The sequence below is a fragment of the Penicillium angulare genome (assembly GCF_028827245.1).
Source record: "Penicillium angulare strain IBT 27051 chromosome Unknown utg000012l_segment0_segment0, whole genome shotgun sequence".
Lineage (NCBI taxonomy): Eukaryota > Fungi > Ascomycota > Eurotiomycetes > Eurotiales > Aspergillaceae > Penicillium > Penicillium angulare.
This window is the reverse complement of record NW_026623171.1, coordinates 513,020-529,923: the sequence shown is the minus strand read 5'-3', so window position 1 is coordinate 529,923 and position 16,904 is coordinate 513,020. Positions and strand designations below refer to the sequence as shown.

Here is a 16,904-nt window from a genome sequence, read left to right as displayed (position 1 = left end):
CCCTGTTCTCGATTTAGTCCTCGACAGAAAAAAAATAAGCATATTACCCTGGTACTTCTTCTCTTCTCTTTGCTCTTCTTTTCTATTTCTCCATCCATAATTTCGTACCGGAAGTCGTCATGCAAGTTCTACTTTTACTTCTCTTGGGAGTGTACGCCTCCAGCGTTGTCTCTCGCCCTTACTCTATTAGCAATGTCGATTCCCTCGCATCCCCACCAACTGAAGATGCCAGTGTGTCTATGGGGTACGAATCGGATGAAACTATCCAAGTCTTCGAGATTCGTGACGAGGGCGAACGTGATATGATTTTTGCTCGTGATACGACTGAGAGTTCAGACTCATCAACGACATCCACGACAGAGAGCACAACTTCAGAAACAACCACAACATCCGATTCGACTACTTCGACTTCGACTACTAGCTCTACCACTACTACATCGGATTCAACTACCAGCTCTACCACCACTACATCATCTGCCTCATCTACCTCATCTTCAACGACTTCTACATCAACTTCTTCCAGTAGTTCGTCGACAAGCAGCACTTCAACAAGCACAACAAGCACTGCAACCGCGACCAGTACTGAAAGCGCAGCGACCAAAAAACGAAACCACAAAGGAAATGTTGACGCTATCATTTTTTCCTGTTGTTTACTCTCCTTCTTTGCGGGAGTTAGTATACTCCACTGTGCACGCGATAGGGCAAAGTCAAAGCGAATTGCTGCACGAGACCTTCTCAAGGCCACAGCCGTCACACCGGAGCCTATTATACCAAAGAATGAGTCAACGACAAATCTTCTCGGAGATCGATCTTCAGTACTGTTCAGAGATAATACTCCGAACGATCCACTGGCACCGTTCACCGCTACCGGCACAGGTGCAGGTCCAGGTGCGGGTGCAGGCACCACTACGCCTACTCATGGGCTTGAAAATCATTAAAGAACTCCCCATTCATTAGGTTCTACGAATCTATTTTTCTTTCAATTGTTCATGTTTTTTTTTGTTCTCTCTTCAAATGGTTCTCTCTCCCTCTCCCCCTCTCTTTGGGTGTGTGTGCATGTACAAGTTCTTACTCCCAATTTCCCGATTTTTGTTTTATTTTTGGCCGAGTCAGCATACAAGCGGTCTCAAGAGATATATACCCACTATTTTTATCATGATGTACAGCTCCATCATCCCGAATTCCCGAATTTGAATTTGAATCCCCAACTATCAATCATCACCTGGGCCTGGGGAATTATGGAACGCCACGGTCCTCCTGGTAGATTTCGTTTTGTAGTAATACTCTATAGTCACTTCATATGTTGATGAATTGATTCATTTTAAGGTTTCTCTCCAGGCTGCAGAACTTCCATTGCTAATTTCAGCAATTTCTCCTCCTAAACCTGGCTAGGATGCCAATATTGAACCTTTGCATTGATTAGTAACGCCGATACGGCTGTGTGCCGAGGACTACATTTGCTTGGCATTCACATCCGATCTTATCGCTATCCGATCAATCCCCGGGCCGGATGGTTTTGCTTGTCGCATCCGAATGCAATTGCGGGGTTCCATCACTTGCTCTTTAAGAATGAATCCCAGATCCGCATGGATCTAGAGCCGACGGCTGATGTGCGGCAGTGGTCGGATCGAGCACGGAATGTCTCCGTCGGGTAACCACTGCCGTCATATATGTAGATTTCGTAGGTAAAATCTCCCACGCCTTTTCTACGCCTTCAAGTTGGAAGTTGGAACTTGAACTCTTTGAAATTCACGAACCTTGAACTGCGCTTTGTACAACGAAGCTCCCCAAAATTCTTCATTAGCTGACCGTCATTGCTATATCGGTCATCGGCGAAATCAGTCTTGCAAACGATATTGAATAAAGTGGTTTACAATATCCGAAAGAGTAGCTGAGAAGGGCAATTATTTTCAACAGGAAGGTCTAAGCAAAGAGGCGAAACAAGTTCAGCACACATCATGACAGACCAATCTGTGCCTAATACCACCCAGTACTCCCCGGTTCTTGAGACAAGTCGTATTTTCTCTTACCTCTGTGACCAGGCGGAAAGACTCAGTCTACCCACAGAGGTTTTGGAAAATAAAGACAAGGTCTCCTTTTCTTCCACCCATAATGTAATCTATTTTCCGATCCCCTTCAAAGAAACCGAGACGCTCGCGGCATTGAAAGGTATTGAAGGATCCGTGGCCTCGGCACTTGCTGATCTTCGATTTGGACGAGGTACGCAACCGCGCAGTGTACGAGTTAGCTTGGAGGGAGCAACGGCATTTGGATGTCAAGCTTATATGGCTAAGATCGATGGGCTGTCGAAGTTGGATCCAAATGTGAAGGCTAGATTGAAAGGTATGTCACATTCTATCGAAACACTACGTGAAATACTTTTCTAATATTTTGCTATCAGACACGGATCTATTGGCTGCTCAGTCAAACGGTTACCGTCGTATGTCGGCCAACTTGTATAAGACAAAGGTGCCAGACGAGTTTTATCATATTCATGGCTCTCTTGAAGCTACCCAGACGTTGAATATGATTGGCCTTGAAGGTCACCGGCCTGACCTGACGGACTACGAGGAAATAATCAAGGTCATTGAAGCTCAGGTACAGCAATATTCCGTACGTGAGCTGGAGGCGATGAATAAAGAGCGCAAACAGGCGGGTGTTCCAGCACTGAAACATGCTGATTTCATTGAAACGCCTCATGTAAGTTCTGCAATCTTCAGAATCCGCGTAGAATGTGACATGCTGACGTGGAAAACAGGGAAAGCTAAATGTCGAAGAGCCACCATGGAAGGTGACAAGACTAGAAGGGGATGTTCCACCTACACCTTTCCCGGCCAATAACACTGGTAGCAAGAAGATTCTCGGAGGGCTCAAAGTGCTTGAGTTGTGCCGCATCATTGCAGGCCCGACTGTTACGCGAATCCTAGCCGAATATGGCGCCGACGTGCTCAAAATCACGAGCCCCAACCTATCGGATGTACCATTTTTCCAAGTTGATGGAAACATGGGAAAGCATGCTGCGGATCTTGATTTGAAGACAGAGTCGGGCCGTGAGGAGTTTGAGAAATTACTAGCAGACGTGGACGTGGTAGTTGATGGATATCGCCCCGGGGCGTTAGAGAAACTTGGATACGGCCCGAATGACCTGGCATCTTTGGCGGAAAAGCGAGGAAAAGGCATTGTATACGTAAATGAGAACTGCTTTGGATATGAAGGCGAATGGGCTGGACGAGCCGGGTGGCAGCAGATTGCCGATTGCGTAAGTTTTTGCGAGTCTCTGCGTTGGGAAATTCATCTAATTTATCGAAACAGGTTACTGGTATCGCTTGGGCGCAAGGTCAATTCATGGGTCTTTCTACACCCGTTGTTCCACCGTTCCCGATCTCGGATTATGGAACAGGATGTATGGGTGCCATTGCTGCGCTGACGGGACTTTATCATCGCGCTACCGTTGGCGGATCATACCATGGCAAGGCATCTCTTATGCATTATGATCTTCTCCTTTTCGCCGTTGGTCAGTACTCCGAGGATGTACAAGCGAAACTGCGTTCGGTTCAGCCAGCGGAATTTTTCAAGCTTCGACATTGTGATAGCGTGGATCGAATCTCATCAACGGTACTCAAAGGTATGCATGAGCGTTTCCCTCACTTATACGTCGGTGCTGGGCTCCAGTCAGAGGAACGCCAACCTTTGACCGAAAAGTGGTTCTCGAATGCGTATGATGCTGAAATAGAGGTTGTGAAACCTGTTGCTATCGTGGAAGGGGTGGACAATCAGTTTGTGAGAGCAAGCCGACCAAATGGCAGCGATCGAGCGAATTGGGAGGATTTTCGAAGCCAGGGAGATGGAAAAGGGGATGATAGAAAGTGTTGATTTAATTATTGTGACCATTAGCATTAATCTGCATGGGTTTCCCGCTTAGCTAGCCAAGAACATATGGAATGCTGCCAATTCAGGGCGTTTGTTATGGATATCCACAGTAGTAGACCCAGGAATTGTTGGGAGATCTTCGGGAATTCAATTGCTTGAACATATCTATAGAAGACATTTTTCAAAATAAATAATGCGAAATTTCGAATAAGTGGATGATTTGTTCAAGCCGTTGAATTATGTGTCGTGATATGGAAGTTCAGACTGTTTTGCATCTGTGCTGGATTCAAGGGCGAAGGACCCGTAATGACACCCCGCACTCGGCGGAGTCGGGGACGCGCGACTCCACGCCTTGCGATATCTAATCTTCGCGTTTGCACGTATCTTCCGGGTGTCCATCATATTCCATCCGTCCCGGTGTTGAGCGAATGGTTGTCAGGTGGGATTCTTCATCAGTTCTTGAACTCGCAAGGGATTTCCCCAATACTGGTTTCACCGTGCGGGATTCACCCCCGGCAAAAAAAACCGCTCCTCTGGGGCCTTGAACCATATTGAGTAATGAGCGCTTCCAAAGATAACTATAGTATCCAGAAAGTCTCTCTTAGGCGTACCCGTCAAGCATGCGGCCCATGTCGGTAAGTAAATTCACTGGTCACTGAAACAAAGAATGTTCAGGCTAATCTATGCGGAATATCAAGACGGAAGAAAGCCCGCTGTCCTGGTGAGAGACCAGTATGCTCATTATGTCATCGATTGGGCCAAATGTGTTCTTATGGCTCACAAGTAGCTGCCGGCCAAATAAACACGCAGGGAGGGCCTTCCATTCATGATGCAAGCTATGGCACAACGGGAGCAGATCGACAATCAGATGCCTCCGGGGCTCAGCGTCTTCAACATATTGAACAGAGGCTAGAGGAGATTTCAGCCTTGCTGCAGTAAGCTCAATCCGGAATCGAAGGCGAGTTTATTGATGCCTGATCTGTTTCGATCATAGAGAACGAATCCCTCAGAAAGGTGTATCAGCCCAACATTCGCCAAATTACGTGTCCTCGTATGCTGAAGATACTCGACAACCCGGACCAATAGATTCGTTGACTAGACAACAGGCTCATGATGATCAAACTAGGTTAGAACAGAAGGGGTCGATTCCATACCTATGATTTCAATTTGACTAACAGATTAAAGTTCAATATTATCCCCGTCTCTGATATCATCAGAGGTGGACGTATATTTGAGAGTCTTCCATGAGCAGCCGTATTGCGTTTTTACGAAGGTATGGCTCTTGTCCAATATGCACACACTGCCACCGGAGATTCAGTTTCCGTTAGTGGCTCTCACCCAGCAATGTTATTCAGCCAACCCCCCAAACACGCCAGGTTCAAATCGGTCGCCCTGTTCTTCCTACGCGGAACAGGCTTGGCGTACCTTATCAGAAATCTACCAAGAAGGAAGAACAGGTATATCATTTCTGCAGGGCACATTTCTCTTGGCTCAGCTCGACTTTGCAAGTGGGAATGCTTGGAGAGGATGCATGTCTGTTGGCCTTGGGATGCGTGTTATACAATCATATGGACTTAATCACGGGCGAGGTCTTTTATCTCTGCCAGATTCAGATGCGGAAGATAGAAGGCGTATAACCTGGGCATTTTTCATGCTTGATCGCACATACAACGCATCACGGAATTATTCGCTCTGCCTCTCCGATAATCACTTCACACTGCCATTTCCTCTGACCGATTCAGATAGTCAAACGCGCTCTCGTGAATCGTTACATGAAAAACCACCAGTCCATGGTCAAAGGCTTAATCAAGACATTTTGGCTTGTCTCCTCCGTCTGTACTCCTTGTGGGGTAAAGCAACCGAATGGGTTTTTGAACCTTACGCCGTCCACTCCCTACCACCATGGCAGAGTGGTTCGGCGCTTGCAATTCTTGAATCCGAATGGATGCAGTTCGAAACTCAGTTTGAAGACACTCATCGTTATAAGAATGTCGGCTTTAAGCGGCGTGCTCGTGAAGACCCTGATTCCCGACAATATCTCTCGACCTGGCTATGTGTACAGTTTTTATTGCATTCCATTCAATGTCTTCTTCACCACCCTTTCGTGACCATGGTCAAACTTCGAAACATGAGTGGTAACCTGTCTGCTACATTCCTGCAGAAATCATTTGAGGCTTCGTTACTCCATTCAAGGTGGATAGCTCGTTTTATTAAGGAAATGTCTGAAGTCCAATTGAAGATTTCCGATCCCTTCTTTGGTTACTTAGCTGCAATCGCAGCTACTATTCAAATCGAGCACACTGGAAACAAGAATCCAAAGATTGCACTTCTACTTAATAATGAGTACCGTGTTCTCATTGGCTTTATCAAGGAATTGTCTGCTAAGTGGAGGAATATGCAAGTCCTGGTAAGTCCAAAGCGCCTGTGAAAATTTGAATGAGATGACTAACGCCCCCTTCACAGCTTGATAGACTTAATGAATTGGCCTCGCGACACCAAAATTACGGATCTTTGTTTTATAACCAAGAGGGCTTCTCGGGCCAACTTTCAAACATGGCAACGTCTTCCAACCTGCCTAGAATGTCAACTGAGGATGAGGATCTCATGTGGGATATTGTTGATCTTACAAGCTTATCCAGCTCTTCGAATGCACCAGGTTTGGGGGGATTAGGGACAAAATCGCGAGATGATATGCATGGATATGCGCAAAGGGGCACAAACCGACCGTCTAGTTCGGATATTGGATCGGGATTACACATCGGAGCTACTACCGCATACGACTTGACCAGCATCAATCCTATAGAGGGTGAACCGCGATCAGCTATCGCAGGAGAGACATCTGAGTGGCCGTTTGGAAATCGGGCACACCATGCTGACATTGGACCAGGGGTACTGGTACCTGATATACCGGATTGGATGATTTTCGGGGATTTGATAAATGAATAAATTTAATGTGTATATGTAGTAATATTTTATGAGTTATGGCCAAGGAGCAAAATGATGGCACTGAATATGCGTCGTCTGAATGTAGACAAGAGCGGGAAGGCAGAGACTTGATGCCTGGACGATTCCTGATACATAGAGGCACAGTTGTGACATGGAAAGCTTTTTAGGATCATGTGAAGTTGTTCAAACTCTCGCTCTGATATTGACTTTGACATCCTGTGTGGGCCGGGACGCCCCCCATGTATTCTTTTGGCGTGGCACCACGAACTCCTTGTCTGGGGAAGAAATATTCCACATCGAGATAATAGAAGCAGTGAGAGATATAATAGCCCGCTCGGTGAAATTGTTCTCTTTGGGGCCATACAAGCCATCTGCCTGGGGACCGAGGATATCCGGGTTGACTTTCTTGCTCCCAGGTGATGATGAGTCTCTGGTAATATACCGCAGAGGATCGTACTGATCGGGGTTGGAAAAGCGAGTTGGGTCATTTTGGAAGACTCCATGGGGCATTAATACTCTGTGTCCCTTGGGAATCTTGTAGGTGCGAGGGGCTAACGCTTCTCCGATTGACTCGGTCAGTGTCAGGTCAGATTCCAGTTTGCGAAAAGAGATACCACTAGAGTGGAGACGGATTGTCTCGTAGTGACACGCTTTTAATAACGGGCAAGATTCAAGAAGCTTTTCAACGTCAAGGCTGAGTTTCGGAGGTTCAGTAAATGGGAACCCAGTTTCTTTGCGATTGGGTCTAGACGTTTCAGCGAAGGGTTCGATTTCTTTCCGGATCTCTTTGAGCAACTCGGCGTCACTGAAAATATGGACCAGGTTCCAAAATGTTATGTTGACAATATGCTCCATCCAGTCGCAGTAAAGAGATAGAATCCCCGCCGCGCTGGCTCGCGATGAGAGGCCTAACTTTCGGAATGTTCGCATTCTCTGCTTGAACAAGTCTGACATGTCGTCTAGATCGCGGAGTTCAATGCCTGGGTCCATGCCATCGTCACAGGCTGTGAATGCGCGATAAAGGATAGACATGATATGCAAGAGCTGTTCTCGTGCAGCGTGGCCTGCAGAAACTCCAGGGCTGGGTGCCCATCTTTTAAATCCCACGAACAATGAAACAAAGTTGCTCTCAAGTCTCCATACTTGAGAAAGAAAGCCGGGGAAAGAGTCAAGGAAAGCCTCGCCTAGCAGAATGCCAGTGATTTGATGACCAACAAATTCCCTAACTAGTGAGAAGAGCTCCACTTCACAGGTTGGTTGGTCTTGCTCCAGCAATTCGATGGAGCAATCGCGCTCCCAGGGGAACTGGTCCACGGGACTTCGACTGAAGCTAACTAAACTGGAAACATGCCTCTGAAGCGACCTAGTGATGGCTGCTGATGTCTCGCGAATGAAGGGCTCGCGGTTGATCATGCTGGGTACATTTTCATTGATATCTTGCTCGTGGCTCGAATGTAAATTCCGTGTTAGACCCCCATCACCGAAAACATTACGCAGCGCTTGATCAAGCACGTCTGTATTAGACACACCCTGTGAGGACAAGACAGTCTGGATCATTGACGGCGATACCACCACATTGTGGGTCTTTCCGCTTAGATAGACCCCAAACACGGGCTCCCCCATTGTATCTCTGTTTTGAATTAGTACAGGTGGTAGATATGATGGGACATTAGATACCGCACCGCAATGATTTAAATAGACCAACATGATCCCAAAGGAACTGAAATCCATGACCAATCCTTGGAAACCAATAGGGCGCGACTCTTGTCAACCGTGTCTCTGTTGGATCCGACTTTTCTTGACCAGTTTGAAGACCTGTAATCACACGTGTTATGATGCACCAAACGACCAACACGGCGAGGACGGTGGTCCATGTCAATCTTGATAGCCCATCTCGTATACTCTGGATTAAACCATCAAACAAGGGCCCGTATGACTCCATGCTACTTTTTATGATCGCAGTTGATATCTGTTTGGCGATTAGCAGATCACAAAACAGAAGATCCCTTGCTTATCTCATCCATGTCCAGACCCGCCCATCAACTGGTGAACTGACGGGTCGGGGTATTCTTCCCGACCTTGTCATTAACCATGGCAGTTTCAGAACTAACGAGGCAGGGCGGCTCTAGAGTAAAATATTACAGATGTTATTAGGGGTTTAGTACTATTGTCACCTATCGCAACGAATTATGCACCCAACACTACGACCCTGTGTGATGGAATGTAATGTATCAATGCTCCCAACAACTCAAAGAAAAAGCGGCGCTTTGAGCACACCGCAAGTCCCTGTTCCCCATTGCTTGGAGCAAATCTGAGTGAAGAAATCGAGGCGTCATAGCGCTTTAGTCCGTACATAGCCTTCTTATAGCACTCTTGACCAGGGTTCACTTCCAATCAAGTAGCGCCAGCGCAGGGAGTTGCTGCACAAACAAAGAACGTGATAGTAACGTGTAACGCTGTGAACGAATGGAACAAAGAAAAGGTGACGCAGCGAACGAACGGCGTTTGCAGTGAATTGATTGGATGACAGCCCAGGTCTTCATAAATACAAGAAACGTAGATCACCTCCGCCGGTTGACCTCTTCCTTCCCTCCTTCTTCCTTCTTCATCCTTGTGATGGGACTGTTGGTTAGCCAGCCATAATTTCGCTGCAACAAAATCATGGCTGACAATTATCGTGGTCGCGGTCGTGGGAATGGTAATGGTGGTGGGGATCGAGGTCGAGGTCGCGGCGACCGTGGGGGAGGCCGCGGTCGGGGCCGCGGCGATATGGAAATGCCTTTTCGACCAGCCGGAGGTTCACCGGGATCTCGTGGAGATTTTCGAGGGGATTTCCGCGGTGGTAGAGGAGGTGATCGAGGACGCGGTGGAGATCGAGGACGCGGTGGAGATCGAGGACGCGGTGGAGATCGTGGTCGTGGAGATCGTGGTCGTGGAGATCGTGGTGGTGGTAGAGGAGGAGGCTTCCGCGGAGGCTTCCAACAAGGCCCGAAAATTTTCAAGTGAGTCCACTCAACAGGTTTGGAGGCTTGAGGGAAGAATTGAAATGGTTCTGATGTGATTGATTATAGTGAGGGTCGCCCGGTCCCTGCCCCCGATGCCCGCGTTGAGAAGATCGAAAATGACATCGCCAAAGCCTTGGTTGGGCGAAAGAAGACAAAGACAGACCCAATGTATCCCGATCGGCCAGGATATGGAACACTTGGAAAGCCTGTTACGCTGTATGCCAATTATCTAGCGTTCACTTCTGTTGGGCAGCTTTTGTATCGCTATCATGTCGCGATTGGCAAAGATCAGGGTAAGGATGTGCCTCCGAAGAAAGCGCGGCAGGTTGTGCGCCTTCTGCTTGAAGAGCACTTTCCTCAAGACTTGAACAACATCGCCACCGATTATCGCTCGAACTTGATCGCCTGTGTTAAATTGAATCTCCCTGGTGACAGCAAAGTGTTTGATGTGCGGTACAAGACGGAGACTGATCCTGAATACCCTGAAGATCCGAAGGTGTACTCTGTGACTGTGCAGGGTACAGGAACTCTCCAACCAGATGAACTGATTGACCATCTTACTTCAAGTAGTGTTACTACGGGTCCGTTAGCGATTCAGGAGCAAATTGTCCAAGCTCTGAATGTCATCATGGGTCATCATCCTAAAACTGATTCATCAGTGGTTTCAGTCGGGGCCAACAAGCATTACAGCATGAATGCAGACATTGTCGAGCGAATGAATCTTGGTGGGGGACTGGAGGCCCTGCGTGGCTTCTTCGTGAGTGTACGTGCCGCTACAGCACGTGCTCTATTGAACGTTCAAGTGAAGTATCTCGCATGCTATCAGGAAGGTCCGCTGCCCATGGTGATCGGAGACTACTACCGCGCGAATTCTCGTAGTAACAGTCACCGCTTGGAGGCCTTTTTGAAACGTGTGCGAGTTCGTCCTAATCACATTGTGCGCAAGACGAGCAGTGGCAAGCCTCGCCCTCTTCCCATCAAAACTATTGCGGGCTTGGCTTCACCTGGTGATGGCCGTTCTAGCCCACACCCACCCAAGGTGGCTAAATCAGGTGCTGGCCCTTATGATGTCCAGTTCTACTTGGATCCCCCCGGTTCCAGGTCCTCGCCAACGCAACCTGCTGAGGGTAAAGGCAAGAAGAGTAAGAAGCCGCCCAAAGCCGGCCCTTCTCCGGATGGCCAGTATATCTCGGTTGCCGCTTACTTTAAGAGAGGTATGGTTCTTTCTTTCTCTTTTGATACATCCTTTTCATAGGTAAATCAAATCGCTGAAATTGACCTCGAACTATGTTACAGAATACAACCGTGACGTCAATCGAGAGCTACCTGTCCTCAATGTTGGCAACCGTCAGAACCCCATGTATCTCCCGGCTGATGTCTGCGATGTTATCCCTGGTCAGCCAGTGGGAACCAAACTTACCCCAGATCAAACATCCGGCATGCTTAAATTTGCTGTTATGGGTCGTAAACCAGCACAGAATGCCCAGTCCATTGTGACAAAGGGAGTGGGTATGCTGGGAGTGGGAGAGCCTCTCAACGCGACTTTGGTAAATTCCCCTTCTCTTCATTGTTGGTGTTTTGACTCTATACTTACCGTGTTTCCCTTGCTTTATAGTCTGCTTTCGGAATTCGAGTGAATAACAACCTGATCACCGTGCAAGGTCGCGTTTTACCCGCACCTAAAATTCTGTACGCCAAGCAAAAAGAGATCATGACCATGGGCGGATCGTGGAATATGAAAGCTATCCAGTTTTCTAAACCTGCTGTTCTCAGAAACTGGACATGGCTTTACTTCGTGACTCCTCGTGGACGCCCGGCTTTCTCCTCTTCAGCCGAAATGACGAGTTCTTTGCAGAAATTCACATCTGTCCTTCGAAACATGGGTATCAACGCCGACCCCCCTGTGGATGGCAAACGCATCGAACTCGACGGACGAAACGATGCTGAAATGATCGAAAAGGCTGTTCGCGACCTACAAAACCAATATAGAACAACGTTTATTCTGGGAATTCTGTACGGCAGAGAGACCGGGCTTTACAATACTATCAAGCAGGTCTGTGATGTCCGTTGCGGAATTCGGAACGTCAATGTGCAGGCCGAGAAATTCAGCGCTGCACAGGACCAGTACTGTGCCAACGTGGGCCTAAAGATCAACCTCAAATTGGGTGGAGGAAACCAATCCCTCCGCAGTTCTGACCTTGGCTTGTTCGCAGACGGTAAAACGATGCTAGTCGGTCTCGATGTCACTCATCCCTCTCCAGGTTCGGCAAGCACTGCACCCAGTGTCGCCGCAATTGTGGCTTCTGTAGACTCCGCCCTTGCACAATGGCCTGCAGAGCTTCGTATTCAGCCCTCGAGGCAGGAAATGGTCGCTGATCTCGATACCCTTTTGCAGTCGCGCCTTAAGCTCTGGGCCAAACACAATAGCAACAAATATCCCGAGAACATCGTTGTTTATCGTGATGGTGTATCCGAGGGCCAATACACTATTGTGTGTGAAAAGGAACTGCCACGCCTCAAAAGTGCCTGCGAAAGTATCTACCCAGCTTCTGACACGAAGAAGGGTCTTCCGCGTCTTGCTATCATCATTGTCGGGAAACGCCACAACACCCGGTTCTACCCCACGGCCGAGGAGAACGCCGAACGTTCCTTCAACCCAATGCCCGGTACTGTTGTTGACCGTGGCGTTTCAGAGTCCCGGAGCTGGGATTTCTTCTTGCAGGCCCACTCTGCACTTCAGGGGACTGCGCGCCCTGCTCACTATTTCACCGTTTACGATGAAGTCTTCGCAGCACGCCACCCAGGTGGTAATGGAAGTCGTGGAGCAGCCGACGCCCTCCAAGACTTGACGCACAAGATGTGTTATCTCTTTGGCAGGGCTACGAAGGCAGTCAGTGTTTGCCCGCCGGCATATTACGCAGACCTTGTGTGCACGCGCGCAAGATGCTACATGAGTGAACTTTTTGACCCTACCGCTGCTACGCCAGACGCAAGTGTTGTGGGCACTGAAGGTGAAACTGGAACCACACCTGACAGTGGCCAGGTTGTTGTCCATCCTAATGTGAAGGACACAATGTTTTACATCTAGGTTACGGCAGTCAACAGTCGACATTTGACCTTTTATTCCATTTTTGGGTCATTTATTGAGGATTTGGGCAGCTTTGGAATCTTTTGGCTTCTTGGCTGTTCGGCTTTTTATTTGCTTTTCTTCTCTTTGGCTTTTTTGAATATCGACTGACACATCTCTTCTGAATACTGATAAGCAGGTCTTCTTGAAATACAAATTTATGTAGATGAGATGCGTAAATTAGTGATTATCAAATACATTCGTTTCCTGCTATAATCGCAAAACCTTTCCCAGTACTCAAGTTTCCCACTCCCCGCGTTCCACGCATTTCTCAAAGTTTCAAATTAAACCTCATTCCCAATGAGGCCAAACTGTTATCTCTCTCAACTCCTCCCGGTGTGCCAGGTAGTAGTTTTGACCTAGCATATGTAGCTTTCGGCGATCTGTCTTCTTAGATTTTGTCCGAGGTATACAATCAATTAATAGAAACAAGCTTGGGATGTAGTGGGAGGGCAAATTCTTTTGAAGTGCATCAATCAAGCCTCTTGTCAAAGAATACACAGCATGACAAGACTTGACAGGGCTAAATTGCATGTTTTCAACAGGAATATCCGTCAGATTTAACGGGTTATTTCCCAAAAACAAAAATACCACAAGGATTGGGTCACTAAACCCGTCGATAGTACCAAGCACATCAACTATAACAGTGTCGGCCTTTGACAACTCGCGACTCAAAATATACTCTACTTGATCAGCCTCTATCCGGGCTCCGTCAAGTTTGAGCATGGAATCTTTTCGACCAATTAGCTCGATGCTACCATCATCGTTATACCGACCCAGGTCTCCCGATCGGTATAATCGGTTCAACTCTCTGTGAAGGTGTATTTGAGTCATCCACGGAGGAGGCGTGTCGAGAAAATTTCCAGATTGTCCGGATACTCCATCAAGATATCCCCGAGCAACATGGGGGCCTTCTATAAGCAATTCACCCACAGCTCCGACCGGCATTAGTTGATCTGCATTATCGGCATTTACTATCCAAATTGCTCCTGTTGCAGGACGTCCAATCACTGCACCTTGACCGATTCTCAGACTGGGGTTATAAGCGCACATAGAAGCGACCTCGCCCATACCGTACTGGTTGACGACACGCACGCGGCAGAGCCACTTGGAAAGGACAGCATCAGATATCAGCTCGCCCCCAATGCAAATAGTCTCCAATGTAGGGATACGGTCTGGGTCAATATCAATAGCAACAGATGGCGTAACAAACATCACATTAGCTTGCAGATCCATGAAATCTGTCATCAGCGCCTCCATCGAAAGGGATGTTGTGGGGACACAACAGCATCCGCCAGCAATCAAAGGTGCCAAATAGTCATTGTTGCTGATGTCAAATGCGTAGGCATCGAATTGAAACATACGGGAGTGCGAATCCATCTTCATAACTCTGATATAGTCCACCAATGCTGAAGCGTAGCTTCGGTGCTCCTGGATGATTCCCTTTGGTGTTCCAGTACTTCCCGAGGTGAATAGCACAACGCAAGGATCATTCGATGTGACATTTGAACACGGTACTCCTGCTTTGAATGGCAACGCTTGAATAGATGTGGCGCTTACTTCAAAACAGACCTCTACCTGATCATGAAAATCTTTTGAAAATCCGAAAGAACTCAACAGAATGGTGATTCGAGTTCTTTTTAGGACAGATGCCAGGTACGCTGGTGGATCGTGGGCGTCGACACAAACGTAGGCACCTCCGGCCATGAGAACTGCAAGACGGGCTACAATTGCCCAGGCCGACTTATAAAACACACATGCCACAAAGATGCCTGGGCCAACGCCTTGGTCAACTAGCCAGTGTGTTAGTCGATGAACCAGATCTTTCAACTCTTGGTAGTTAAAGTCTCCATCCCATGAACGTACAGCAGGGGCATTCGGATGACTTTTAGCGTGTGCCAAGCACATTTCATGTAATAGCCCATGTTTAGTTGGCGATATCGACTGCGTCAGTTCGGTAATCCAGTTATAGTCATATGGTGTCATTAGATCTATAGCACCAACAGGCTGAATAGGCATGTCACAGATAGTCGACAATGCTTTGTCGAAATGATGAAATAAGCGTTTTGCCAAGGGGGCTGGAAGTTCATTCATAGTGAGGTGAGCTTGAACAGTTATATTCCCTTCGCTTGCATATGAAATCTGTAGTCGAGAAGCCGAAACAGGGAATTCTAATTGAAGGCGCTCGTTGCTGATCATACCATTCCTCGTCTGGCTATAACTTGAATTGGTGTATCCGCTCAGAACACTCGTATTCTTTGATTTCTCATCTGTCTGGTATATAACATGCGTATTGTAAATGGCTTTCCTGTAGCGCCATCTGTGATTCTCATTGGTGCCAGTGCTTATCGAGGCCGCTTTTCTCTTATGTATTATATCGGAAAGCATGCCCTGTAATGTGTCCTGGGAATCTATGTGGAGCTGTACCGTAAGGTCGCTAGTTTTGAAATCATTTCTTTCTTCCCCCGTCGCAAATGGCCGTTCATTTGAGTAATCTCCAAAAAAATACATTGTCGGAGATGTGCTAAATTTGTAGATTGTGATCAACCACGCAAGCTGAATCACCCATTGCGTTTTCAGGTCCTGATTTTCAACTTCATCTGCAAATTTGGCATTCCCTTTTAACATATTAAGAATGTCCTTGGAGGTTCTACTCATTGTAAAGTTGATAACTTTTGAACTCAGGTCATCGTTTTGAGCTTCTATCATCTTAGCAGCAGGTGGTCGTTCAAGAAAGCACGATTTCGCAATGTTTGGCACCATAAGGAAAGGTTAAGAGCATCTTCTGTCACGCCTGATTTTAACCCTTGAGCCTGCGGAAGGGCGATTCCCATTTATACTTATGAATCTTGAGTATGGTTCCACAGGGATTTCCGATGGATCGCATGTTGAACGAGATAAATGATAATTCGGATTTACCCATCATGTTAAATAAAAGAAGTTTACTTGTTGTTTGGCAGAGTTCCGAATAGTTTACACAGAAGACGTTGTCCTCTATGCGGATTTAAAATGAGCTTTCTTCCCACTGGCTTTGTTTGAAAGGAAACTAGACAGTGTGAGACCACCAGCATTTCGTGGACACTTAGATCTCACGCTGTGGAGCTTTTTGGCAAGATAAATCAACGCTAATCAGAGCTCTCGCTGGTCATGGTCGCTTTTTATACGCACGGATCTCCTAATAATCTTCCAAGCCTCTGCTATTTATTGGCTCACATTTGAAAAGTCTGATTCCGCCTGCATCCTTAGTCCTAATCTCGAAACTTGATAGATACGTTCAAAGCAAGCGGTGTCATTTAGAGCCCCAAGACTGAGGCATCAATATTATCTTCAGGACTTCCGAGTCACCTTCAATGATTTGGGTCAATATCATGATGATCCCGGGTGTTGGACCTCTAATATAGTCACGGTTCTGTATAATGCGGCGTTACGATGCATTACCGAGCCACTAAACCATTGTTTTTTCTAATAAAAACATATTTATGCTTAGTCCACAGGATTGTTGAGCTGGTAGACCTAGCAAAATAATATTAGCACTGGAAATATCGATGACAGCTATCGGCCAACCTATCCATGACGTGTCGTGTGGCTCAAGTCGATTTTCCAAATAGTCCGACTCTAGCTTACCTTGTGATTTGAGCAAAAGCGAAAGCGAAAACATCATCATCATGGGCCAGTAATTAACGGTGGCTTATACTGGCAATTCGTGGTCGATTTATGTACAATTTGATCGCATCTTTGACCTACTACATAATCGACATACCCCATACCCCATATAGGTGCTAAACCCGAAACCGAGTCTAACAACGCTGCTCCCGGCCCCCACTGTGGATACATTTCCCTTTCCCTCGGTTTCGGGATCGGTTCTTTTTTTGGTCTCTGTTTTTCCATGCTCTCGTCCTATCACATCACTTCAATGCGTGACAAGGCTGCGTTCTATGTAGATTGATTATTGATCG

At 47.1% G+C, this 16,904-nt stretch overlaps 6 protein-coding genes across 6 annotated transcripts; 4 read left to right on the top strand and 2 right to left on the bottom strand.

Moving 5' to 3' along the window:
* Positions 1 to 119: 119 nt before the first annotated feature.
* N7478_012837 (uncharacterized protein) lies at positions 120 to 938 on the top strand (the record flags this gene model as incomplete). Its single annotated transcript, XM_056929047.1, has 1 exon — positions 120 to 938. The coding sequence occupies one exon, from the start codon at positions 120 to 122 to the stop codon at positions 936 to 938; it is 819 nt and encodes a 272-aa protein (XP_056772409.1).
* A 1,020-nt stretch (positions 939 to 1,958) lies between these two features.
* N7478_012836 (CAIB/BAIF family enzyme) lies at positions 1,959 to 3,873 on the top strand (the record flags this gene model as incomplete). Its single annotated transcript, XM_056929046.1, has 4 exons — positions 1,959 to 2,343; positions 2,402 to 2,700; positions 2,759 to 3,259; positions 3,313 to 3,873. 4 exons carry the CDS (start codon positions 1,959 to 1,961, stop codon positions 3,871 to 3,873), a joined length of 1,746 nt encoding a protein of 581 aa, XP_056772408.1.
* A 1,288-nt stretch (positions 3,874 to 5,161) lies between these two features.
* Positions 5,162 to 6,816, top strand: N7478_012835 (fungal specific transcription factor domain-containing protein; the record flags this gene model as incomplete). Its single annotated transcript, XM_056929045.1, has 2 exons — positions 5,162 to 6,277; positions 6,334 to 6,816. The coding sequence occupies 2 exons, from the start codon at positions 5,162 to 5,164 to the stop codon at positions 6,814 to 6,816; spliced, it is 1,599 nt and encodes a 532-aa protein (XP_056772407.1).
* A 183-nt stretch (positions 6,817 to 6,999) lies between these two features.
* N7478_012834 (uncharacterized protein) lies at positions 7,000 to 8,439 on the bottom strand (the record flags this gene model as incomplete). Its single annotated transcript, XM_056929044.1, has 1 exon — positions 7,000 to 8,439. The coding sequence occupies one exon, from the start codon at positions 8,437 to 8,439 to the stop codon at positions 7,000 to 7,002; it is 1,440 nt and encodes a 479-aa protein (XP_056772406.1).
* A 1,038-nt stretch (positions 8,440 to 9,477) lies between these two features.
* N7478_012833 (putative RNA interference and gene silencing protein (Qde2)) lies at positions 9,478 to 12,909 on the top strand (the record flags this gene model as incomplete). Its single annotated transcript, XM_056929043.1, has 4 exons — positions 9,478 to 9,818; positions 9,888 to 11,035; positions 11,118 to 11,368; positions 11,437 to 12,909. The coding sequence occupies 4 exons, from the start codon at positions 9,478 to 9,480 to the stop codon at positions 12,907 to 12,909; spliced, it is 3,213 nt and encodes a 1,070-aa protein (XP_056772405.1).
* A 330-nt stretch (positions 12,910 to 13,239) lies between these two features.
* Positions 13,240 to 15,711, bottom strand: N7478_012832 (non-ribosomal peptide synthetase; the record flags this gene model as incomplete). The annotated part of the gene is made up of 1 exon (XM_056929042.1): positions 13,240 to 15,711. The coding sequence occupies one exon, from the start codon at positions 15,709 to 15,711 to the stop codon at positions 13,240 to 13,242; it is 2,472 nt and encodes an 823-aa protein (XP_056772404.1).
* Positions 15,712 to 16,904: the final 1,193 nt, after the last annotated feature.